Source organism: Hyaloscypha bicolor (assembly GCF_002865645.1).
Source record: "Hyaloscypha bicolor E unplaced genomic scaffold K444scaffold_57, whole genome shotgun sequence".
NCBI classification, from domain to species: domain Eukaryota; kingdom Fungi; phylum Ascomycota; class Leotiomycetes; order Helotiales; family Hyaloscyphaceae; genus Hyaloscypha; species Hyaloscypha bicolor.
This window is the reverse complement of record NW_020194559.1, coordinates 997,591-1,021,648: the sequence shown is the minus strand read 5'-3', so window position 1 is coordinate 1,021,648 and position 24,058 is coordinate 997,591. Positions and strand designations below refer to the sequence as shown.

General features: G+C 43.6%; 7 protein-coding genes across 7 annotated transcripts; 4 read left to right on the top strand and 3 right to left on the bottom strand.

Moving 5' to 3' along the window:
- Positions 1 to 1,054: 1,054 nt before the first annotated feature.
- K444DRAFT_527691 (uncharacterized protein) lies at positions 1,055 to 1,524 on the top strand (the record flags this gene model as incomplete). Its single annotated transcript, XM_024874653.1, has 2 exons — positions 1,055 to 1,212; positions 1,275 to 1,524. Coding segments are annotated over 2 exons (408 nt in total), but the record flags the coding sequence as incomplete, so codon positions are not given.
- Positions 1,525 to 4,020: 2,496 nt separating this feature from the next.
- On the top strand, positions 4,021 to 4,407 carry K444DRAFT_527325 (uncharacterized protein; the record flags this gene model as incomplete). Its single annotated transcript, XM_024874628.1, has 1 exon — positions 4,021 to 4,407. A coding segment is annotated over one exon (387 nt), but the record flags the coding sequence as incomplete, so codon positions are not given.
- A 227-nt stretch (positions 4,408 to 4,634) lies between these two features.
- K444DRAFT_385299 (uncharacterized protein) lies at positions 4,635 to 6,170 on the bottom strand. Its single transcript, XM_024872376.1, has 3 exons — positions 6,018 to 6,170; positions 5,887 to 5,955; positions 4,635 to 5,830 (listed from the first exon to the last, which is right to left on the bottom strand). The coding sequence occupies exon 3, from the start codon at positions 5,789 to 5,791 to the stop codon at positions 4,718 to 4,720; it is 1,074 nt and encodes a 357-aa protein (XP_024737924.1). The 5' UTR covers positions 5,792 to 5,830; positions 5,887 to 5,955; positions 6,018 to 6,170; the 3' UTR covers positions 4,635 to 4,717.
- Positions 6,171 to 6,793: 623 nt separating this feature from the next.
- K444DRAFT_560481 (uncharacterized protein) lies at positions 6,794 to 8,783 on the bottom strand. The gene is made up of 4 exons (XM_024876900.1): positions 8,657 to 8,783; positions 7,520 to 8,546; positions 7,306 to 7,473; positions 6,794 to 7,259 (listed from the first exon to the last, which is right to left on the bottom strand). Exons 1-4 carry the CDS (start codon positions 8,659 to 8,661, stop codon positions 7,152 to 7,154), a joined length of 1,308 nt encoding a protein of 435 aa, XP_024737923.1. The 5' UTR covers positions 8,662 to 8,783; the 3' UTR covers positions 6,794 to 7,151.
- Positions 8,784 to 8,850: 67 nt separating this feature from the next.
- On the top strand, positions 8,851 to 9,495 carry K444DRAFT_385278 (splicing factor 3B, subunit 5). Its single transcript, XM_024872375.1, has 4 exons — positions 8,851 to 8,942; positions 8,994 to 9,200; positions 9,261 to 9,400; positions 9,458 to 9,495. The coding sequence occupies exons 1-3, from the start codon at positions 8,940 to 8,942 to the stop codon at positions 9,300 to 9,302; spliced, it is 252 nt and encodes an 83-aa protein (XP_024737922.1). The 5' UTR covers positions 8,851 to 8,939; the 3' UTR covers positions 9,303 to 9,400; positions 9,458 to 9,495.
- A 135-nt stretch (positions 9,496 to 9,630) lies between these two features.
- Positions 9,631 to 10,637, bottom strand: K444DRAFT_527328 (MAGE-domain-containing protein; the record flags this gene model as incomplete). The annotated part of the gene is made up of 2 exons (XM_024874630.1): positions 9,631 to 10,229; positions 10,277 to 10,637. Coding segments are annotated over 2 exons (960 nt in total), but the record flags the coding sequence as incomplete, so codon positions are not given.
- Positions 10,638 to 10,947: 310 nt separating this feature from the next.
- On the top strand, positions 10,948 to 14,095 carry K444DRAFT_560473 (uncharacterized protein). Its single transcript, XM_024876899.1, has 3 exons — positions 10,948 to 11,836; positions 11,886 to 12,208; positions 12,253 to 14,095. Exons 1-3 carry the CDS (start codon positions 10,981 to 10,983, stop codon positions 13,834 to 13,836), a joined length of 2,763 nt encoding a protein of 920 aa, XP_024737920.1. The 5' UTR covers positions 10,948 to 10,980; the 3' UTR covers positions 13,837 to 14,095.
- The last annotated feature ends 9,963 nt before the right edge of the window (positions 14,096 to 24,058 follow it).

Here is a 24,058-nt window from a genome sequence, read left to right as displayed (position 1 = left end):
CGATTGACGGCTGTGTTGCGCTGATGTTTTATTTATGGTACTTAGAAAAGAATTTATTTGTTGTTTTTCCTTCATCCCAGATTTAGCATCCCCGTAAATATCCAATAGAAACCCTACTCAGCCGACTCGTCATCATGTTCTCCACTTCTACTGGCTCGTAACAAACACCACTCGAATTCTGAGGAATGATTCGGGTCCGGTAGCCATGCATACGCTTTACCTCTGGTCTGTCAGTCTGTCAATCTTCGTCATCTCACATTCATATATCAGTCGACAAATCCCCCTCAACCTTCGATATTCTGTCTCTCTTGCAAGACATCGAAGTTGAGAAATTAATGTAATTACTCGAGACGCAAAATGTCTATTCCAAAATATGAGAACCGCGGTCCTGTTACCGCAACCTCGCACTCTGATCTTAACTCCCTGAAAGGAAAGTCGGTGGTGATTACAGGAGGTACATCGAGTAAGACTGAGAGCCAGAGACGGGAAGTTCGGACTAACTTTACGTAGGTGTAAATGGTCTGGGGAAAGGTTATGCAAAAGCTTTTGTAGACGCCGGGTATGTCTCCTCATAGCTACCGGATAGCAGTAGCTGATTTTGAAGTGCATATGTGGCAATTGGAGACGTGAACCGCACTCTTGGTGATCAAACGGTCGTTGAACTACTGTAGGCTCGTAGGTCACCAGCTTCTCCATGTCAGCAATCAAAACCGAACAAACAGCAATTACCAATTCACCCAATGCGATGTCCGCGACTGGGACGAACAAGTGCAGTTCTTCGAGGCCCCGGTCGAGAACTCGCCTCGACAGAGTTGCGACATTGTCATCGCGAACGCTAGAATCTGAGGTACGGGTGATGGACTCGCAAATTACACAGGTTTGTTGTCTTCCTTGGCTCTCAGGACTCCACTTGATGAATGAGACGGATGATCTATCTGGAGCGCCGATCAAGCGGGACCTGAAAATTCTCGACGTGAACCAGAAGGGGGTGCTATACACGACGCATCTTGCAATGCATTAATGTCGATGTGAGGGGGTTGGAGGAGTACGAGGAGACAAGTCTTTGGTCATCGTTACTAGCTTGGCGGAGTATATGGATCAGTCTGGGAGACTGCAGTATGATATTTCGAAGTGCTCTGGGAGGGCAGTGATGAAAGTTTTGAGGCAAGGGGCTTGGGAGAGTGGGGTGAGGGTGAACTGTCTTGCTCCTTGGTAAGTCATTCTGGCCCGTAAAACGCTTACTGAAGCAGGTTGGCCGGTCGCCAGGAGTTTAGGATGATTCATACCGACATTATCCATGTGGTAGGCTGGGAATGGTGGTCTTCAGCCGGGATTGGGAATGCCTCATTTGAGGATGCTGTAAAGGCGGTGTTGAAACTCGCGACCGATACGAGCGTGAATAGCGAGATTCTGTGTTTCATCTCTCGCTTCAAAGCTGATTGTGCAGTATTTGGTGCAAATAAGTTTGTTTATATACACATTGCATTCTTCTCTAACACGCAAAGGGGAAGCACCTTCTATTAATCAATTATATGTAGAGCTACTCGAGCCTACAAACACAACCAAGATCGCCGCATATGTCGCCGTGGCCAAGAAAGTCTCAGAGATCTTCGTGCGTACTCCAACCACAAGGAAAAATCCAAACAGAGTAACAGCGACCGCAACCGTGACAAGACTCTTCGTTCTATCACCTTGAAAACTCATTATAATTGTAGGCACAAGAATGCATACACTGCTTGCTAATGAAACAATTGTACCGGCGAGAATGGTCATAATTAGGGAGGGATATCTTGGCCTAACCCCTGACACCCCATGAAGGTCTAGCTTATATGATTCTGGTCTCAATTGCTGTTCTGCTTTGGACCAGCTCCATGAGCGAGGAAGTACCGCACCTATGATAGTGGTTAGATCTTGCGGGGTCTCCTCTGCTTCTCTGAGTAGCGCAAAACGATGTGGCGCGGTGGCACTGTCCCAAGGAAGTTCGGGATACTGAGACAGAGTTCTTTCCATATGCCGGGGGTTGTGATTAATCTTGACTGTGGCACTTTTAATATAGTCCCAGTCTCTGATTGTTGTGGCTGTATACGACGTTAGTTCTCAGCGCACCTAGATAGTTAACGTAGAAAACAATTTCGACAGCATACCATGCTCGTGAGAAGCGAGGACAGCCGTGCGAAGTTCTCTTCGGTGCCGCCCCCTGGGCTCGTAAGTACATGTTGAAGACGGAGCAGGTCGTGCTGGATGCGGGCGATATTTAAATGGCGAAATCTTGTTGCTTGTATGATCTTGTCATCGTAGTTCATGTTGTCGAATCTGGGGTGTGGCCTCGGTGCTAAGTAGTTTGAGACAAGCCGATCCCCATAGTTTAGAGGGTGCGACCCTTCACCAGGCGATGAACTAGTCAATGGAGCGTTGGTATCGGTGGAAAGGGGGCATTTTGGCGAACTTGTCGATTCGGGTGGAAGATGTATGGAGTCCGTCGATGTTTGACGTCCTTTCTCAACGTCAATATTCCATTGAGACGACATGTTTATTAGCGCTGGCCAATTCAAGTACCCTACTGAGTGGACTGACTCGCAATCTTTTGTCAAATCGGGAAAATAACTGGTGCGTCCCGCGATCCGCCAGCTGACTTTGTGAAATATATAGACATATGGAAATGCGAGGCTGTCTCGGGCGCGGGTTTCATCTGGGGAGTTTCACTTTTGGAAGCCTAAAAAAGCAAATATGAGGCTGCACCTTTCAAAGTCCGAGATGATAGTACTTGTGCATTGAGGGGTTGAGTAGAGTATTGGTCCTAAGGCATAGGATTGTTCTTTTCTGAGACCCCGAAACTAAATGATTGTGCTGTGGCCACTTTGGCGTCTGTCTCATCGGCCCCCCTTTTACAACTCGCTTAGCTTTTGCGTGATTTTGGATTGCCATATAAGCTAGCAAGTTCCGGTTCATCGCGACATATTTTCCATTTCAACTTTAACACTGCTATTGTGGTGGGCTCAATACTCAATTTACTCTGGTGTATCAATTCTAGCAGGAGGATTTCGAAAAACACTGGCTCAAGCCTTGTCATACAATTCATCAATATTGTCTGTGTTCAGTTGGCGAGTAAATATAAGCTTGAGAAGCACAAATAATTCCGAGGGCATCAGAGGACCTCTCTCGTCTACTTTTCACAGATAATACATACTGATGCTGGACCTGCAGCTCTCGCTGTTGGCTGCCAGCCTTGCGGCTTCGAGCTCGGGGTCAAAAGTAGGTTGGTCACCCGACGGATCACCAATTGCTGGCTAACTTATCGCAGGGATTTTTCGATCAATGAAAGAACTGGGTGTGGTGTAAGCAGTACGACAAACTCACGCACGACTAATCTTTGAGAGGTCGCGTGGACCATGGCTGCAGAAAATGACCAATCGAGGACGTTGGGTGAGTTAAGAAGTTAAGCGAGATAGTTAGGGGTAAAGGAGCAACAGCAAGATTGGAAATGACCCGGAGGAGATGCTCTGAGTAAACTGAAGCCAGGACATTCCTACCCGCTCATGTGCTGTATCCCAGCGCGTCTATTGGTGCTCTCTTGACCGTCTGGGGATAGATAGGTGGTGCAGGGTTCAGGCGGGGCATAATTTCCTTCGTCCAGTTCCATTGAAATTAGGCGAGCGATAAACAGGTACAAGAACGCATGCATGGAGCTTACAACACTATTTGCAATGGATTTTCTGCCTGAGATCACGGCAATGCCCTGGCAGTACTACTTTAGATGTGTTTGTCGTGTCTTTCAGGAAGGTTAAAGGGAAATAGAAGCTGGAACTCCTGAGAAATGAAGTAACTTGTCTGTATCGCTAACTAATGAACTTCCGCAGTGTTAGAATGGCTGCCCACTGAGGTCTTTAGTGCTCATCTAGAATGTATACATATGCCGGGAATTGTCTCTCGTGAATGTGTTTCTAAATTCGTGATTTCAAAGTGAATTGCACTGACATCAGTCAAGATGCACATTCCCGACATATAGCTCTGCAGACTGCATTCATTGTCATCGCCAAAGCTACCCCAAGTTATTGCCGAGCAGCCTTCTCCAGTCCACCTATGAACCTTGAAAACACCAATTTCTTCCTCTGCTTTCACGCGCTCATCGACAAAATTGGAAATGATGACTTGGTCAACGTCATCGTGTTCGACTCTTCAGTGGAATATTTTTGGATTGCACAATGGGACATTATCAATAACCCCCCTTCAAACCTGACATCGGATAATGGCGTGTATTGGAGCAACATTACCAAGCTTGCGAGCCTTCCAGTGCTGACTGTTGTTGCCATTCGAACAATCGCTCGTGGTGGCTGGGAGGTTCCACACTGTTGGATTTTGGCACCCGCATTGCAACAACAGATAAGTCAAAGCAACGTTGTAGTGTAATGCCCGTGGAACAAAACGCACCAACGCATTTTTAAAGTCAACAACGACCAAAGGGGGGGGGTCACGTGCCATAGCACAAATTTATTACTAGTAAAGCGAAGAACTACTGCGAGACCAAGTCCATCACTCCTTTCGCGTGAGTAACTTCATCTAGAAAACCCTCTCTACTACTGTTTACTCTCGCCCGTAATTGTCGCCATAGCAAAATATCAAAGCGAAAGAAAAACATACTTTGGTAGCGAGAAAAACGACTACCTCAAACGCATATCCCAGCTTCAGAGAACTGAGAGACTTCAGAATCAGCATCACCCTAATTATCCCTTTCTGTGTGCTTCTTCGGTGAATCTTTCAGGAATTTCGTGGCCGATTTGGGGGACTTTTCCGCGCCGTCGATATCTGCTTCGTCATCTTCCCCAAGCCAGAAGGCATCGTTGTAATCCAGCCATCTCTGCTCGCGACATATGCGACAACGATGACGCTTCGGCAACTTTTCACGAGGTTGACATGAGCCTAGAACACGGTGTTCGATGTAAACAGGCTCATCGTGCCAATGGCTCAGGCCATGGATGTCGACTTCGCCGTCTTCATCTTCCTCGGGAGTATACAGAAAGTAACTCAGACTCCAGGGGAGTGAGCCAATCTCTCGATGCCCAAGGACTGCGATCTGGAAATCCGCAGTCTTCCATTCTTCGTGTTTCTTGACGTACTCGTGAAACTCTTCCCGTACTTGCTTCGCTTCGGCACATTTCAGTGCAAGATATCCGTAATTGTCAAAAGAATCCGCGAGTTCTGAGGAGTCCCAGCTGCCATCCCATTCTGGCAGTTCTATCGCAAGTCCGAAACCGTCTGGTATATCAAGGAACATCCATTCTTCGTCATGATACCGCCAATTGCGATTCTGTGTTCCGGGAAGGGTGAGGCTTTTCATCAATGGACAAGCCGCTCTAAGTACCGCCCAGCTAAAGTTCTGCGACAATAACTCGTTTCCTCTCCACGCCAGGTGCTTTGCCCTACTCAAGCACTTTTCTTGCATTTGCTCAAATCTCCCCCACTGATGGATATAGATCGTATCGAGGTCGTAATTGATGTAGATGAAGGCCTGCCGTCCTTGGTCATCCTGGATGAAGTCTGATTGGGACTTCAAGACAGGCACATACTTGACGTAATTCTTCTTGACAACCTCGAGAGCTTCATGGCAAGCAAGTTTGATAGTGATGAGCGCATTGGCTGAACGACATGGTCTCGTGCCGCTATCGTCTATGCAAAGAGGAATAACTCGAGGACCAGGTAAAGCGTACTTCCATGTCTTGACGCGTAATTCGGGAGGTAACTTCGGGAATAGGGTGAACTCTCGTTCAATATCTGGGATCGCTGAAGTAGTCATATCTTCAGGAATTAGACAAGTCGTGGTATCAGAGTTTATCTGGGGAAGGTTGGTTGTCAGTAAAGAGCTTGGACGTCTGGGATTGTTTTGCTAACATTGCGAGGGACCTTGTGTTGCACTCTTCTGTGAGGCTACTGATGTTGTATTTACTTGACTGGCGGTAGCTAGAGTGTTTTGGAAGCTGTCAGCGTCATCATTGAAGCAGAACATTTGACTGTGGGTTTACCTTCGTGTAGGATGGGACCGCCTGTAAACTACTCTTGGTGTCGGACTATATCTTGTTGACTCGCGAGGATACAATCCGAAGGAGACTGATGGTGAAGGAGGCCGATGCCAATGACTCGGATGTAGAAGAAGATGGACCCCAATGAAGAGGGATGTGGAAAGAGGAGAGGCTCCGAATGCAGTGGATGTTGCAAGTGTTCTCCGTCGAATGATGTTAGGCCGACGACGTCGTGGGGCTCAACGGTATTCGATTGTTGACCCGAATTATGTGCGTTGGGAAGAAGGCGTGGTTCAAAGGTAGAAGGCGAGCTTAATGTAGACCCGTTAGAAATTTAGGACAAATAAATCCGTTCCTTCCTCTTCGAATTCGCTCGCGACCTTTCCAACTACGCGCCTTTAAACCAAAAACAAATTTATGCCTCATGCTGGACTGCCCATCAACTTTCTGAAACTGAACAGCTGCTTGTTTTCTTTTACGTTCTTGCCTATTCGATTTCTTTGTCACTCAAGGTTTCTTCGCCTGCCGAGATCATGCGGTGGAAGGCGAAGCGTAACGTCAGTCGAGATGAAAAACGCCGCAACAAAGGCAGTAGTATCTCACGTCAAATAAGAAAAGCGATATGTTGACTAATTGTAACCGCAACGGGACGTACCGCAACATTTCATAACTCATATTGGAGCGAGGAAGGGGGGCGGGGGTATGGTATCTGCGCTTACGTGTTACCCGTAACGTGTATTTAAACCGGTCGGGAGTTTTTCTCGCCCCGCATGCAGAGGCGCACTTTGAGGCAACTATTCTGTACAACTTTTATACTGAAAGTCATCAATAACTCGAAGTCTGGTGGAATGGTGATACGGTTTCTCGCTCAATTTTCGATCGAAAGGCCGCGAAGTGAGCCTCACGTGAGTTGAAGGGATATTAGAGACGAAAGCGTAAGCGAGCGCTTGCCCTCTCACGATGAAAGAAATCAAGTAGAGGGCAGCAGATATTCAAATAATAGGTAGGGGGTCAAGATCTTATCTGCGCTTCCAGTCATTGCATAAGCAGGTCTCACTCGTAGCTGGGTGGGAAAGTAAACTGCGCCTTTTCGGGTTTACTGTATAAGTTTCCAGATGATTCGGGACACACCTCGGATCAATCCTGAGAAATAATTTCCATGTCTTCGGCAGGTTGGAAGAGATCCAAGGTGTCCGACATGCTTGGGATCCTCCGAGATTCATGATAGATTTCCCGATGCTCATCCTAAAATAAGTCAGAAGGTTCATGAGAAATGACGAGAAGAACATACCAGGTTATGATGGAAGCAGTCTTCAGAGCAGAAAAGGGAGTAAAACTCCTCTTTTTCACAATCCTCGCAGATACCCACTGCGTCTGTTTCGCCTGGTGGTCCGGTCTGCGGGTAGTAGATGCAGCGATTTCCCATGCAACACGCATGTTCATGGCGATCGTGCTCGTCCTGTGCGTTGTCAGCTACTGACAAACAACGAAGGAAGTGAACTCACGAAATCCTCATCAGCATGCTCCACCGAACAATAAACATACCGTCCTCTCTCCCCACCCTTCCGATGCAACCACTCACAAATGGCACACTCAATCATATCCGCCAACAAATTAACCTCATTCGCACAGCCATCCAGACTACACTGTACCATCTTCGGACTCGGCTCTCTGTCCAGTATCATCCTCTCATGCTTCTCCTCTTTCTTCGCCTTGACCTTCAAATGCGCGCTCTGTGCCATCTGCAACTCGCTGATTTCCCGCTGCAAAACATCGATCTTGCTCGCGTGCGAGTCTGCTGCTTCTTTCTTCATCGCTGCTAGAACTTCATCGTGCGGAATGAGCTCTCCAAACATGCGTGCATACTTGGCTTTGAAGGCTTTTTGTTGCGGAGAGTCGGCCCAGGCAGGGCGGCAGTAGTAGTTCATGTAGACTTGTGCGCGTTCTTCTTTAGTCCTCGAGTTGTTGACGGCGGAGGCAAATGCCGCTGCGTCATCGTGGGGGGCGTTGCGTTCTATTGCCGCCGCGTAATCTGACAAAATGTCGGCAGTAGGACGACCGCTGTCGAATTGGGCGACTGTTGAGGACTTCAGGGAGAGGGTTTGGGCCGTGTCTTTGGCTAATGGTTTGCAGAGGTCTTGCTTCAGGTGTTCTCGGAAAGCGGATTGAAAGAAGACATGAATTTCCGCTAAGGAGTAGCCATTGGTGTTATTGAGCTTCTCTGCCATCGCTGCTCGGTATTGTGGGAGGTTCGATGACCACGCATCAGGGTCGGAGGAGAGGTAGTATTCTTGATATGCTGCTCTGATTTGGTTCTTCTTCCGCGTGCATCTTTCGCAGTCGGGTTGTCCAGTATGAGATCCATGAGGAGGGAGGTTCTTGATGGATTGGAGAGCCGCTTCTAGCCTTGCTTTTGAGTGGCGGAACTCCTCGCCTTGTCGAATTCTTTGGTCCAGGGAGAGCGGGTATTTAGGCCCAGACGAGGCGAAACGACAAGGATGGCCAGCATGGCTGCGAATCTGAAGTTCAAGGCTGCGCATAGTTAGTTGTGAGACGAGTAGAGAAGCCTCCCCCTCTTGAATGCGAAGATGGAAGGGAGGATCGCATCACGTGTACATCACGTGTGCAGTTCGAAGACTCACGCCATGGTTTCCCCTTAAACCAGCACTGCGTCAAGCTTGTTCAGTTTGATCTGAGATTCATCTGCCTCTTCTCCCTTCAATTTCCGTCTTGTTCTCCAGGTTAATCGCGACTTACGCTCGAAGTCACCAGGAGGGTTTTGTTCTTGAGGGCGAGAGGTGGAGATTGGCGCATGTTTTAGCGCGATTCGGAAGGGGGTTTTTCCATTCCGAAAGCATTTTCCAGCCTTTAAAGCAACCTCACGGGACTTGGGTATCAACCTCTTTTCACGGCCCGCAATACAAGATGGTATGTCCTATTCCCTCAACATTGTATTGCCCCAGCTAACACCTTCTCTAGGCGGACAAACTACGCGCGCAGCAACAGCTCGAAGCCCTCCAAGCGCGATATGTCGGAACGGGGCACGCAGACACGACAAGATTCGAGTGGACGAGCAATATCCAAAGAGACAGCTATGCCAGTTACGTTGGGCATCCGCCGTTGTTGAGCTATATGGCTATTGGAATGGGAGAATGCAGAGAGAAGGTTCGGGCGCAGATGGTTGAGGTAAGTTCTTCTTGCATGGACAAAGATATATTGGATTCGTGTTGATGGGATCAATAGAAGATGATACAACCAGTTGGCAAGCCGCCGGAAGTGCGGGATTGAGATTCGGATAAGTCTGTTGATGTGTGGATTCGAGGGAACGGGATGGGGTTTGGTGATAGCCTGGTTGACAAGAAGGACGAAGCATAGCTTGGGACAAGGTATGAGACAATGCATTGGGAGATCCGGTGTGAAAAGGATGCTGCCTTTCGCCGTAGCAAGGTCGCCGCCTACAGCCACAAGTCTCAACACAAGACAAATTTACCAAACCTCAAAAGAACAGTGGCCAAGCATTGGCAAATATCAGGGCCGCCCATCGTATTCATATGTCATTATTACAGTAAATCTGTTGCTCTACAGCAACTTGCCAAACGCAAGCAATCATCCGCATCTATTCCCTTCTTCTCCTCCCACTTGCCCTCCTAGCAGTGCTTGGACCAGGATCTCCATTTGCCGGTTCCTCAACGGCGTCCTCTTCCTCACCCCCACCCCCATCATTCTCCCTGGGAACCTTTCTAACTTCCATGCCTAAACTGCGCTGCATGCGCTTATCTAGATCACCAGGAGCACTATCCCCATAAACTTGACGCACCAAACCCTGGACTCCCTTGTTACCAATCTCGACTTTGCCCCTGGCACCAACTCTCCAATGAACCGTTTCGTCGTCAGCGCTCTTCTCCGTAGATTTATAAATATAACCGTGCTTGATCATCCGCTGCAGAGTCGCTGCTGTTGTATCAAGCCCAGTATTCTTACCCGAGTTGAATCTTTCCAGATAATTCATTAGCTTGTGGTCGGGGAGTTCACCCCCTGAACTGAGAGCTATGAGGGAAACGATCACCGAACATATACCCATGTAGGCTGCTTCTTCGTCCGGACTTCCAATGATAGAGGGAGGTATGATTTCGGCCGATCGGTAGTCGGGAGGCAGGATGGTTGTGAGAATCCAAGATGTAGTTGATTTGGAGCCGCCTTTGGTTTTCAACGCAGCTATTTGCAGTCAGAAGTGGCACCGGACCGGAAATAATATGACTAACCTCTCTTTTCCTTCATTGTGACCTTTTCTTTCCCAGGAAGTTCCATCAATTCCATGCCAAATTTGGTTCGCAATTGGTCTTGTGCAGCGCCAAAGATTTTTCGGAGGTTGTGCCCACGCTGCTTTCCAATGACTTTCTCTGTAATACCCGCCCGTCGAATTGGCAGTCTCTGGTATTCACACGCGAGAGCATATCGGACGAGTTTCTTCACAAGCTGATCTTGGGTGTTCGGCTCTGCATCGGCATCTGCATCCGCATCGGGCATCTCTTCGTCCTCATCTTGTACTTCTTCCTCCGAGTCATCTTCGGATGGAGGCACACGTCTTCGGTTTCGTTGTGTGTTTTGCGGTCTTTCTTCCTCGGACTCGTCTTCCTCTTGGACCTGCGATAGTTAGGAGCAGCTCTGCTTTGGGGGCATTGTAGCCGTACCGTGCGTCGTCTTCGGGCTGCAGAAGGCATCTTGGATGTTTATTTGGCTCTCCAAGGCCCAACCTGAATGTGGGATCTGGCTCTTGTTAATGTGGATAGATTGCAGTATTGTGCAGGTTGATGTCTTGGGATAGGTTCGTCTTCGGGAGACGCGATTGACGCGCTCGTGCAGGATGCAGAAAGTGACTTCGGAGAAAAAGCAGCCGACCTCCGACGCTCCCCGAAAAAATCTCCCATCATCACAAACTGTCTCCTGCCAGTCAGAAATCGCATACATGATTACACGACCTGTCTCGAGGTCGCACATATGCCTGAGCTGTCGGCGAAGCTTGGCCAAACGCAGATCTCCAGCAGGGTATCAAGTTGCTCGACAATCAACAGGTGCGAACCCTCAGCCAGCTTTACCGGTACAACCTCGAGATGATAGACCTCCAGTCTGCAATGGCGATGTTGTCAGAAGAGCCTTTGGTCCAGGCCCGAAGGTCTCTCATCAACCACTCGGCCGTCTACACGGGCACCGTGGGGTCAAGGTTCGAGAGAATCTCGAGAATTTACCCACGACCAGCTTAGGGAAAGCTGCGAATGTCATCGTCCTCCGAGATTCTGGGATTACGGTATACGAGAAGAGAGACCATGTGAAAGACAAGAAGGCCGAGCATATTGATATCCTGGGCCAGTTGGCAGACGAAAGGGGGTTAGTTGGAGAAGAGGAGGTCAACAGAAATATCACCGGCTTCAAACCCAAGCAAGGAGCGAAGCCTGAGACTTGGGATGATATCAACGCCCTGGTGCGCGAATTGCAAGATGGTTTCACACAAACACAATTGGAAAGGTACATCGAGGTATTCGAGGGCAAACGAGAACCGATTAGTCCTCCAGAAGAATGGGTCAATGAGGAGGAGACAGCCTCTATTCTAGCAATCACACCTTGGCAGCCGGGCATATCGAATGACACAGATCACTTCGACAACGATCCTCTTCGTGGTTATTTTCTCGAGTCGCATACTTCCAAGCAACGAGTCATCCTACGATTGTTGAGAGAGTGCTGGATGTTGGAGCTGCCAGAACTCGAGGAGGGTCTTGGTCAATTCGAAATCAAAATCAACCTGGATGACCTCGTGGTTCTCCTTAGTAAGAGCATCTCTGTCTCTCATTTCGAAGCAAATCTGACATGCTCCAGTGGGATCTTTCTCTGTTTTGAGCGGCATACGCGCAAAACATTTAATCCTCGAAGGAGAAAACCTCGAGGCTTTCCCATCACGAGACGTGATACGAGTCACAACTACACATGGCAAGAAGAATTTGCTTGTTGAAGCCGTTGAAGAGGCAGTGAAGGGTGTTCAGAAGAAAAGACTTGCCCTTGGAAGTCTATACCCAACATCCCTTGGTACGCCTACAGTGACAAAGCTACGAAAATGGGCACGGAAGAATTTCGATGACGAGGTTCTCCAGGAACTAAGCCGCATGTCGGGCACCTCAATATCAAGAAAGGCGAAACACAAGGTAATGGGATAGGTCACTTGTGGGGATCAAGCTGACAGGCGCAGATCCTAATATCCTCCACTGGCAACAAATCGGACGCTTTGCGAACAAAAAACGATACTGCAACCCGACTCCTACTAACATCTGGAAATTTCTCCGACAGAGTTCACTATCAGCTGGCGACCCATGTAGACCCCACAAAAGGACTTGAAGGAACTTTGATTAATTACCCCTTAGCTAAAGATGGCCTCCCGTGGCGAGAACGACTTCGGAATTGGTCAAGATGGACAACCCCTACTGGAAAGAAGAATGCCATTCCATACGAGTTGCATATGAATCCAAACAGGCATCCTCCAACCATAATTTTTAGTGCCCCAGTAGAGCCTCGAGAGAAATTGAAACCTGGCAGGACCAAAAAGGCGAAACCAGCTGAAAATGGCATTGAGCCTTACTGGAGCTCAGATCTATTTACAGAGACCTCGGTGCTTTTCGGAAGCGTTCTCCATAGCCCACTTCAACCAATGCCTCGCCCTACCCCCCCCGAAGAGCTAGCAAACGATTCCGTCGTGCACACTTTCTCCACGCATGTCCCAAACATATCACAACTACTCAGCAAAGCCAGCACGAAACAAGATAAAGTGAAGGCTGAACACGATCTTCAACGCTTGATTGTTCGCTTCCAGCCCAATCCCTTTCACGTACCACCAACCGGGAAAGGAGAACTCACGAGGGGTCCACTTGGCCCCGCCGCCCTCTCAGCATTCCCTCCAATAGAGATGATATTCGATATCACAGACGACAATGCCAAGTCAGTGAAGTTGAAATACATCCAGGCAGTTGTTCATGAAGGGAAGAAGGACGTCATGCTTCCAGGAAGTGCAGTCGATCTTCGTTTCCACCAGCGCACCACAAGCAAGCTGAAGCGGAGATACATCGACCAAGTGGAGGACTTCTTGAAGAGGAGCAACTTGGATGTCGCAGGCAACGCACCCTTGGAGACCCCGCGTTCAATCACTCTCCCTATTTCCAGCAATATCTGCCGCGAGCCAGGCTTTAAGCTCCTTGATGGCAAAGATTCGAAGACGAGCAGCGAACATATGAAAGATGTTCGTGATGTGGAGTACCTGTACGCCGGCCTCGAGATTCAGCGGACTCGCGCTTTCACTTACAGCGGATGGCTTTTATTGTATACTAGCTGTGAGGCCGGGAAGGCTGGAGGTGCACGAGGTGAGCTGAGACTTCGGCCAAGGAAACATGGCGAAGTTATGCAGGAGGAGGACCTCGTGTGGTTTGCATACAGAGTGGCGCGCGTCATCACGAGTGGGGGCGAGGGCGATGACGATAAAGCGATGTTCAATGAAGCTGCGATCAAGAGGGTGGCGGCTAAGGATTCGAGGACATTGCCGCCGGCACGCTCTCCAGCCATGTTGGTAAGGCAGGTTACTAGCAAGGAGCCTGAGGAGCCGTGGTATTTTGGGGACAAGTATTTTGCGAAGCGGCCTTTGGAGTTTGATGGGGATGAGGACGAGTTGGTGGACAGGGAGCCGCCTTTTCAAACAAATTTAGATGATGAGGGGGTTGGTAATACCTGGGAAGAAGGCGAACCAACAAAGAAGGGCGACGATGGTGACCGGGAGGGCGATATTTGAGGTGACTCGGATCAATACCAGTGATGTTGTACATTATATATAAGGTATGGGCAGGGCATGAGCTTAGAATTGGATGGGTTACATGTACGATAGGCATTGTACGGCGGACTGGAAGATTTGACTAGTATACATCCAACTCTTACCCGCTTCGGATACTCGAAGTCAGCTAACTTTAGGAATGAGAGCAAGCCCCTGAAGCGGAGGATTCTCTACCAGTAAATGAACCTCTTTATGCAACCTCAATTCAATCCAGATGAACCACTCATGGAGGTTGGCGCCCAACGCCCCAGTGATGGCAATAGTGACTCGCTTGCAGAATCGTTCTCCGATTGAGCGGTCCGAAAAGTTGAATTAGCTGTCAAAAGTTACAGCAAAGTACAGATGAAAGTAATGACCCTAATTAAAAAGCAAAGAACTAGCTCAAATGACTTCCATTCTTCTTTGTATTTGTATGGATACGCCATGTCCGTACTTGAAAGTCAGGTCACACCTGAGACACAAGGCATCAGATTTGTTATCCAAAAGCGAATGCACCAGGGATGTAGTGAAGAAACATCGCCACGGTCTAAAGCCTCGCCGATACCGCCACACCAGACTATGCGCAGCGCACAACCTCCTCTGTGGCGCGACCCTTTTCATCCCCATGATTTTGGCTGATTTGGTGAAGGGCTATAGGTGTGCTCACCGTCTCGTTTCGAAACATTAGTGGTGGATTAGAAAATCATAAATGGGAAAATTATTGTACCTTGCGGTTGTTTCACTTCTTTCTTCCCTTTTGTTAGAGAAAGTTTATTTTCATGTTCTCTCATCAATGTCTTAAAACGGGCCACTGTGATCTGCCCGACACACTCTCCCAATAGATACAAAAACAGTGTGCCCCTGCCAATCCCTGCAACATCCCTGTTTTGCTTGCGTAGCATTCTTAAAACATGGATATACGCCCAAAGGGGAAATGACAGGAGGCCAACTCTAATTAGAATGTATAAGCATCCTCTCTGGGTAAACCCTAGAACGGGTGCTTATGCAATTGAGAATTAGATTCCCTTCTAGCCTTCTTCCCCTGTACTTTGCAAGCTAATTTTTATAATTTTATTATAAAATAGGGCTTTCTTTTTCGGCTATTTTTTAGTCCCCGGTATATATTATAAAAGGTGAATAATACATATATTCCTCTGTCCCTTACTTATAATTACTTAGGAAATATATCCTTAAAAATATATATATACTTCTTGTACTTAAGATATATATATATACGCTCCTATAAGGCGCCAAGGGCGCCAAACGCCGTACCCCTAGCCTATTAAGGTCCTCGTATTAGTAAAGAATATACTTTAAATATAGATATACTTTATATACAGATGTATCCCGTATATAGTTGTGTCCCATATGCTATAAGGCACCGAAGGCGCCGAACGGGGTGCCCCTAGTATAATGGCGGGATCGAGGCAATAGCCAGGGCTCAAAGATCCAGGAAAATCCCATATATTGAGAATACTAAGCTAAAGAGAAGAAGGAGAGAGAGAGAAGGAAAGGGGATAAAAGAAGGGAAGTACTAGCTAAAACCACTGAAATGCCGGCTAGCTAGGTGAAACCAGTCATGTAACAGCCACCCCCCTTTGGTCCCCAGCCAGCGCCGTTACACCTAGCCCATTAAGGTCCTAATATTAGTAGAGAAATAAGCTTTAGAACTCCCAGAACTAGCGCTCTGTCTAGTTACCCTCGACTCTATTTCCGAGTTTGGATATGTTCTTATCTTCCCCTCACCCAAACCTTATTGTTTTAGAAGTCCTGATCATTGCTCACCCAGCCGCGTTCTTTCTTGAAATACTTGGTAGCGGAGAAGTTTGTGTGGCATCGACTCCGCTGCATGGGCTGAAAGAGATGTATGTACATGTCATCAATGAAGCTGCATCCAAATACGCACAGGTGTTTTATTTCGAATTCAAGCTCCCAATTTGCCCACAAGACTTTCCTTACAGAGCTACACCTTACACCGTTATACCAGCTGAATTATTTCAAAGTCTTCCCAACAGGGAGCGTCGCTTACAGAGCGGGTCCAATCATTGCGAAGCATTGCTTGCGAGTATTTGATTCGTCCGCCCGCCACCTCACATTGCCCCTGTCATCAGCTGGCAGACAATACCTGCACCCACCAGCCAGCCACCTCTTAAAATATCCACACCTCCATCGTGACCACCTGCCAAAGTGCCCGTCAAATCTCGTCGCGTCTTCTCTCATTACGTCTGCGATATAAAGAGCGACATCTGGAGGTCAACCTTATTGTGAGGCTGCGCTCGGGAAGCAGGGTGGACGACATCTCAAACGTGCAATACTGCGGGGTAGTTTCTTGGCACTTATCCTCATCTCAACTTGGAGATGTCCCACCCTCTCAAAACTCGTCGACGACTCTCGTTCAGTCAAGTTAAATACTTTGTCACCGCGTGCATTTTCGCTATTATCACATATTATTATGCCTACCGGAGTCCAGCTGTCCGACTCAGGTCCAAACCGAGAGACACTGCTGGCAATTCCACACTCGGCGTAAGTTTTGCAGCCTTTTCTGATCACAGTAGTCATGTATTGACCTCTTCTAATGCAACTACCACAGTTCCAAAAGATCGTGGTGCTTTCGGAAGGCCCTAGCTGGAGAACAAGAGGCCTCAAAGCCGCTGCTGCATATAGTGGTATTGATCTCGAGATACCAGCCCAACCACCATTAACCAATGAGATAATCGATGCTTTTAAAAAAATGGGTCCTACTACCAGACCGCGCCCCGACGGCCGAGGCGAAGTCAAGAATTGGCTGTCCTTTCTCGACATTATCAAATATATCGTCGCCCAGGATCTCGAATCGGCTCTGATCCTCGAGGACGATGTAGACTGGGACGTCTTGATTAAGAACTCGATGAAACTTCTTTCCGACGCAGTGAGAAAATTTACAATGACTGATTCTTCTAATTGCAGCCCGTATGGGCATTCGTGGGATCTGTTGTGGATTGGTCATTGTTCGGAGCCAACTAGGAACGACACGAGGAGGCTTATGTACGATGACCCCTCTGCACCGGATCCAGGGATGTATATCGGCTGGGCGAGGCGGTATATGGAAGGCATAACGCCGGGACAGCGGTCAATACAGCGGGGCCAACAAACACATTGCAGCTTTGGCATTGCCCTCTCACGCCGTGGCGCTATCAATGTGTTGAAATATGCAGGCAAGGGTGAAGACGAGTCTTTCGATTTTCGCATGAAGAATGGTTGCAAAAAGAAGGATCTGAGTTGTTTGGTGGTTAATCCGGAGCTAATACATCATTATGTGCCCCCAGCGGAATTCGGTCATGTTAGTACGGTTGCGGATGCGAATGAGAGGGGAAGTAGGGCGGAGGAGGAGGAGTTTGAGCATATTATGGGGAATACGCCGAATATCTTAAGGAGTGCGAGGTGCAAGGCGCTGTTTGATAGTACGTGTCCTGGCCCTGGACAATAAGTGGGGTTGGAGAGAACAGGGAGTGTTTTGGAATGGCAGTGTAGGAGTTGCAGAAGACGGTCTCTTTTACACCCAGAATTTGAGATATCGCCCTTCTTGAAGCTGAGCTGAGTCTAACTTATGAGGCGAGTTTCGATAGTTAAGGCAAAGTCACTACCGTATTATCTGGTGTATATGACCCCCCCCTTGTTCAGGACCACCCCCTAATAAAAGACCATTTCCAGAGCAATTCCTGGTGTAATAGCTTAGTAATATAAGACCATTGTGACGGCTGGTGTCACATGGTTGATACGGACGTGGTTTCAGCCAAAGGGGTTGGTTTTAGCTAAGGTTCCAAGCTATGGTTCAAACCAAGCTCGCTACCAAAGCTCGGCGTTTCAGTGGTCTTGGCCATACCTACTTATCCACTGCCACACCTCACTCCTTCCTCCTTAGCTTTAAATTCTCAAGACATAGGAAATCATTGATCTTTGAGCCTCGTTCCATTGCTCTGTTCCTGCCGTCACAACCATGGTCTTATATTACTAAGCTAATTTTAATTGGCTAGTTTGAGGCAATTCAAGTAATCTCCTGGCAGATTTCCTGGCTAATTCTTAATATATATAATTTGCGGCTTTACTAGAAAATATAATAGAAAAGAATAATAAAACTATATTTATATATTCTTATTATTAATATCTTTATCTCTATTAACTTCTTTATTAAAATCTGATTTAGATAGCCTATTAATCTCAGGATTAAACCTCTCTTCTGTATTACAGACCTACAAAGGGAGCCCACGGATGAGGCACTTGTAGGAGAACTGTTTATCGAGAAAACTAAGCTAAGGAGGAAAGGGAGTCTCGAGCTGAGGTCCCTTAAGTATTTACAGTTCTTCGCTTGTAGCTCGGCCCAATGGGGCTTAGCGTCCTAAATTTCCCAGAGTGCAGCTTCCCTTAGCTTCGTTACGTATAACCGTCATGTGACCCCAGATGCCAGATACCAGATGCCAGGCTCAGATACCAAATGCCAGATGCCAAATACCAGATGCCAGGCTAGGTGGAGCATGGAATCGTGATATTACCCCCCCCCGCCCCCCGGGAAAAAGCTTGCCCTCAAGCGGGTAGGCATTATAGAATCGTTATCCAAATTATTATAATCCTCCGTCCCGTCCTCCCAGGCTCGTATCCAGTCGACTAGCTTCTTTGGTAGGCCTGGCTATTATTAATTGGCCAAGTGGTAGTCTTATAGTTTATAGGGGGAGTATTTCAGATCGGAGGCCGGATACTAGTTAAGGTCTTCGTTATACCTAATCTAACTGACCCTATATAGGAGCTTTCCCTGCTCTGCCTTTAATACCAGAATATCCTGTACTTTATACTCTCGGTCTATTATTACTTGAATTAGTAGAGGTAGTTTATTCTTCTGGCCAGGTAGTAGATTATTAGCCTTCTTATATAGATAGTCGGAAGAGAATATATTATGAATTTTAATACTTTCGGGTAATTTAACCTTATAGGAGTTACTAACTTAATATAAGATCAGATAAGGCCCGGCTATTTAGTAGTCTAGCTTATAGCTAGAGTATTATATTCTTTATTTCTTTATTAATATATATATCTTATTTCTTATTTTAAAATCTATAGAATAATATTTAGTATTAATATATTTCTCTATTTATCTAGTAATTTATTAAGCCTTTATCTTACTTAGTTTGTTTTAGGATATAATTATTAGGGTTAACTAGTTAAAGAAGGTTTATAGAAGCCTGCTATTAAGGAATTTATATAGGAATATACTAATAGAACTATATAGGAAAGTAAATTAAGTATAGTTAATTATTAGTAAATATTCATTCTAGTTATCTTAATAGTATATAATATACGAATATAATTATTAATTAATATATTAGTTTATAATTTCCGTTTATTTATTAGTTTATAGGTAATATACTATTAATAGCTTTAATTTTATATTCAGGATTCTATTAAACTTTTTTTTAGAATACTAATATAAATTATAGACTATAATCGGAAATAATAGAGGCTAGAGGATTATAGTAATAGTAAATAGTTCGGAGATATATCTTTACTATATTCTTTATTATAGTTATCTTATAATAAGATATAGAAATAGCTTATTTACTTAATTAGTTAATTATAATATATATAGTATTATAGCCAGATTTCGAGCTAGATATTAACTTGAAATCTATTATAATATATTATTATAGGTAGTCCGGAACTAGTAAAAAGTAAAATAAACTAAGGATTTTATTTTTTGAAATATTTATTATTTATATAATTAGTAATTATAAATATATTAAATAATATTATATTATATATTCTTCTAGTAATATTATAGCTATAATAGCTTATATATCTTGTTTTTACTAGAATATATTATAGAAACTTAATTATAAGCCTTATAAATCAAATTTATATATAATTATTCTTCTAATATTATAAGTTATCTATAATAAAATAATAATCTATTCTTTATAGTAAAGTCGGTATTATCCCGTTTAGCTTACTTATAGAGGGCTTATAAAAAAGAGGCTTTATAGTTATTTTATAGGATTTATTTAACTAAATTATTTATTTTATTAAGATTATTATTATTATTTTAGAAAAGAAAAAAAGAATTAACTTTAATACTAAAGTCCTAAAGTACTTTTAGGTCGATTTAATCTTAAGAAAAAAAGGCCTTAATATAATATTTCTCTTTTATTCTATTTTACTAAATAACTTTATTATTTTAGTATATTAGAATATTAGTCTTTATATTTTATTTACTAGATTTATATTAGATAATAAAATAGTATTTAGCTAAGGTTTTAGTTTATCTAGCTTATTTACTTATAAGCTTTTTTATTATTATAAAGTATTCTAATAAGTAATAATTTATATAAATCTGGATTTAATAGGCGATTTCTTAAAGTTCCAAATATTATTAATTTAAAAACTATATAATAGCAAATATTTCTTTATTATATATCTTATAATTATATTCTATAAATACTATAAAATACTACTTATTATTATATTATTAGGAAAGAATACTAGTAATAATACTATTTAAGGTATTAGTCTTAATTATTAATTATTATTCTGGGTTATAGTAATAAAATAAGGCTAATAATATAAGATAAGCTTTAAGTTTCTTAAAAGTATTCTAATAAATCTTATTAAATAAGAAAGAAATATTTATATATATAAAATTTAATAGAGGCTTAGTAATCTTACTATAATTATAAATAAATTTTCTATAGAAGTTATAGAACCCTAGAAAGGCTTATATTTTCCTTATAATCTAAAGAGCTTCCTAATTCTTTATAACTATTATAACGGCGCTAGCTAGGTACCAAAGGAAAGTAGCTATTATATGACTGGTTTTATCTAGCTAGCCGGCATTTCAGTAGTTTTAGCTAGTATTTCCCTTCTTTTATCCCCTTTCCTTCTCTCTCTCTCTCCTTCTTCTCTTTAGCTTAGTATTTTCAATATATGAGATTCTTGGATCTTTGAGCCCTGGCCATTGCCTTGATCCCGCCGTTACATAATACTAAACTCACTCGACTCGGCCTATACAGGCGATATAATACTGCCGGCAAAGGACCCGTCCGTACTTGTTCTTGGGAAGCAAAGACAGAATTCCGCTCCTGATATTCAGTAATCCTCCCGAACTCAAAGAAGAAAGATATATTCTTTAAGACCTAGTTAATCTCGGAGCCTGGCCCTTAACTGGAGCAGACGACGTCCCTTGTCCTCTATAACCTAGTCAACCTCGGAGTTTGGCCCTTGACTAGAGCAGACGACAACCCGATAGTCGGTCCTCTGCCGACTTAAAAGAAGAAAGACACGTCCTCCAAGACCCAGTTAACCTCGGAGTCTGGCCCTCAACTGGAGCAGACGACGTCCCTGTCCTCTACGACCTAGTCAACCTCGGAGTTTGGCCCTTGACTAGAGCAGACGACACTTCCTCGATATTGACGAGAGCAAAAGAACCGGCACCCCCCTCCAAGAATCGGCGATCCTCCGATTTAAAACAAGAGACACGCCAATTGGTTTCGGGTTCCCGATTTAAAACGGAAGAAACCCGGCAATCGGTTCCAGTTCGCCGATTTAAAATAGAAGCAACTGTCTCACGTTCGCCCCTTCCTCGTTCGCCTCTCCCTCATTCGCCCCTCCCTCGTTCGCCTCTCGTATAGCCGCCCCTTGTACGATACTACTCCTCCGATTCAGACGATTCAGACGATCCCACTCCAGGAGAAGCTTATTTACGACGTCCTCCTGCCAATGATTTATCGTCTGAGGAGACCGAGAGCCGACAAGATCCTGGCGAAGCTAGCTCTGGAGCCGAGTTTGAGTCGGATACAGAGGCTAGTTCCGGTTCTGCGGACGATTTGGACTCTACAGACGGTTCTTTGGACGGTTTCCTGGACGAACTTGGTTCTGCGGACGGTTCTGGGGACGATTTGGGCTCTGCGGACGGTTCTGCGGACGATTTTGGGTCTGAGGCTAGTTCTGGAGCCTCAGGTGAAGGTGGAGGTGGCTATGGGTCAGACAGTGACTATTAAAAGCTGGCCGTTTTGGGGGTTTCGTCAAAACCCTATTTCCTTTATATACCTGAATGAGGGCATTCAGATTTGGTTTCCGGGGGGGTAATATAACGGCGCTGGCTGGGGGCCAAAGGGGGGTGGCTATTACATGACTGGTTTCATCTAGCTAGCCGGCGTTTCAGTGGTTTTAGCTAGTATTTCCCTTCTTTTATTCCCTTTCCTTCTCTCTCTCTCTCCTTCTTCTCTTTAGCTTAGTATTTTCAATATATGAGATTCTTGGATCTTTGAGCCCTGGCCATTGCCTCAATCCCGCCATTATAACTATAATCTTTTTAGAATTAACTTTAATATTCTTTATAGAAATAATAAAGCTAAGGTATTTTATATATATAATATAGAATTCGTATTTCTTAATATTTACTTATAAGCCTATATTCTAGAATTACTAAAAGACTTTCTTTATATAAAGTTTATATTCTAACTTATTATTAGAATAAATAAGAATATTATCTAGATAAGCTATATAAAAGTTATTTAGGTAATTAAATAGAATATTATTTATATAGTACTAGTAAGTAGCTAGTTTATTAGTTAATCTAAAAAATAAAACCTTATACTTATATATTCTATAATATATATGAAATATTATTAATTTCTCTAATTCGGGGTTTATATGAATTTAATAGAAAGCCTAATAAATATTAAGCTTTATAAAGATTTTAGTTTTACTAATTCTAGCTAAGGTCTTATTAATAAGAGAAAGAGAATAATAGTTCTTATAAATAATCTAGTTAAGCTTTTAGTAGTTAATATAGAACTATAGGCTTTTATTAAACTTTTTTATAAAAAAAACAGAAGCTATAAATAGTAATTAACTAGAAGTAATAAAACCTTTATTAAGGTTCTTTAGAAAATATTTCTTTATAGCCTCTAATTTAACTATTATTATCTTATATAAAGAGTTATATTCCAGGTATTTTTCTGCTTTCTTTTCTAATTATATCTTATAATTATATAACTAATAAAGAAATAGAATATTAGAGGCTTTCTTAGAGAAAGTATTATTAAACTTAGTATATTATTTAGAAATAATAAAGTTTTTAATATTAGCTTTTGGAAAAGACTTTTTTTATTATTTAAGAAGGCTATTAATCTTATAAAGGCTTATAATAAAGGCTTTATTCTCGAATTATTAGAGATTATAATATATATTTATAAAGCTAATACTAGTAATTTTAATAATAAAAGCTTCTATTAGCTTTCTTTTTATATATAGTCTCTTTTAATATAAGATATTTATAAGGCAAATAATACTAGCTAGAGAGTTTTTTATTTAGTAATAGCTATTTTAAGTATCTTATTTATAGAAGTATTTAATTTTTAGCTTCTATAAAATAAAAGTAATTAATACTAGTTTAGGCTTTTTATCCGGACTTAATTCGGAATTAATAGAATTATATTTAAAAATAGTATTATTAGTAGAACTAGTATATAAAGAGAAGTTAGTAATAAAGTCGTTTTTTATATTATAGTTTTTAATAGAAGCTTGTTTCCTAATAGTTTATTATTAGTTCTTTTTATTAAATATATAGTTTCTAGCTTTAATATTTACTTAATAATTAAAGTAAGAGGTATATCTCGAGGTAAGAAATAGAGCCTCTTAAAATATAGGAATCTTTTATATAACCAAAATATAATATATATATTAACGAGCGTCTAGCTGGATTTAGTAGCCTAATTAGGCTAGTGCTTATATGGGATTATACTCTCAAATTGGGACTAGTACTTTTATATATCTAGTAGAATACTAGATTCTATATATAAAGGCATACAAGCTTTAGAAATAGGTATTAATTAGTTTATTACTAAGAACTAGTTCTTGGAATTAATTATATTTCCACGCTTCACTCTATACTTTATCCTATATTTTACTTCTTTACCTTAACTACTTATATAGTACCCTGCTATATTAGGAGCCTTATATAAAAGTAATAAAAAAAGAAGCTCGGGCTATATTAAATATTAGTTTCGGATATTAAGAAGCAAGTTAAAGTATTCTAGCTACTTATTATTACGAGTACAAGATCTAGGGCCTAGAAGGCGTAGTTAGACTATCTTTATTTTAATGATTTAAAGCTAAAGAGAAAAGAGAATCCCGAAGGAGCCTCGGATCTAAATAATTGCGAGCTATATACGGGCTC

Coding starts and splice junctions, on each gene's coding strand:
- K444DRAFT_560481 (XM_024876900.1), bottom strand. Junction 7,474..7,519: donor AGCATGCTGATGAGGATTTC/GTGAGTTCACTT, acceptor GACAACGCACAG/GACGAGCACGATCGCCATGA. Junction 7,260..7,305: donor ACTGCTTCCATCATAACCTG/GTATGTTCTTCT, acceptor GACTTATTTTAG/GATGAGCATCGGGAAATCTA.
- K444DRAFT_385278 (XM_024872375.1), top strand. Junction 9,201..9,260: donor TTCGGGCGCAGATGGTTGAG/GTAAGTTCTTCT, acceptor GATCAATAGAAG/ATGATACAACCAGTTGGCAA.
- K444DRAFT_560473 (XM_024876899.1), top strand. CDS start 10,981: ATGATTACACGACCTGTCTCGAGGTCGCACATATGCCTGAGCTGTCGG. Junction 11,837..11,885: donor TGACCTCGTGGTTCTCCTTA/GTAAGAGCATCT, acceptor GACATGCTCCAG/TGGGATCTTTCTCTGTTTTG. Junction 12,209..12,252: donor CAAGAAAGGCGAAACACAAG/GTAATGGGATAG, acceptor TGACAGGCGCAG/ATCCTAATATCCTCCACTGG.
- K444DRAFT_385299 (XM_024872376.1), bottom strand. CDS start 5,791: ATGACTACTTCAGCGATCCCAGATATTGAACGAGAGTTCACCCTATTC.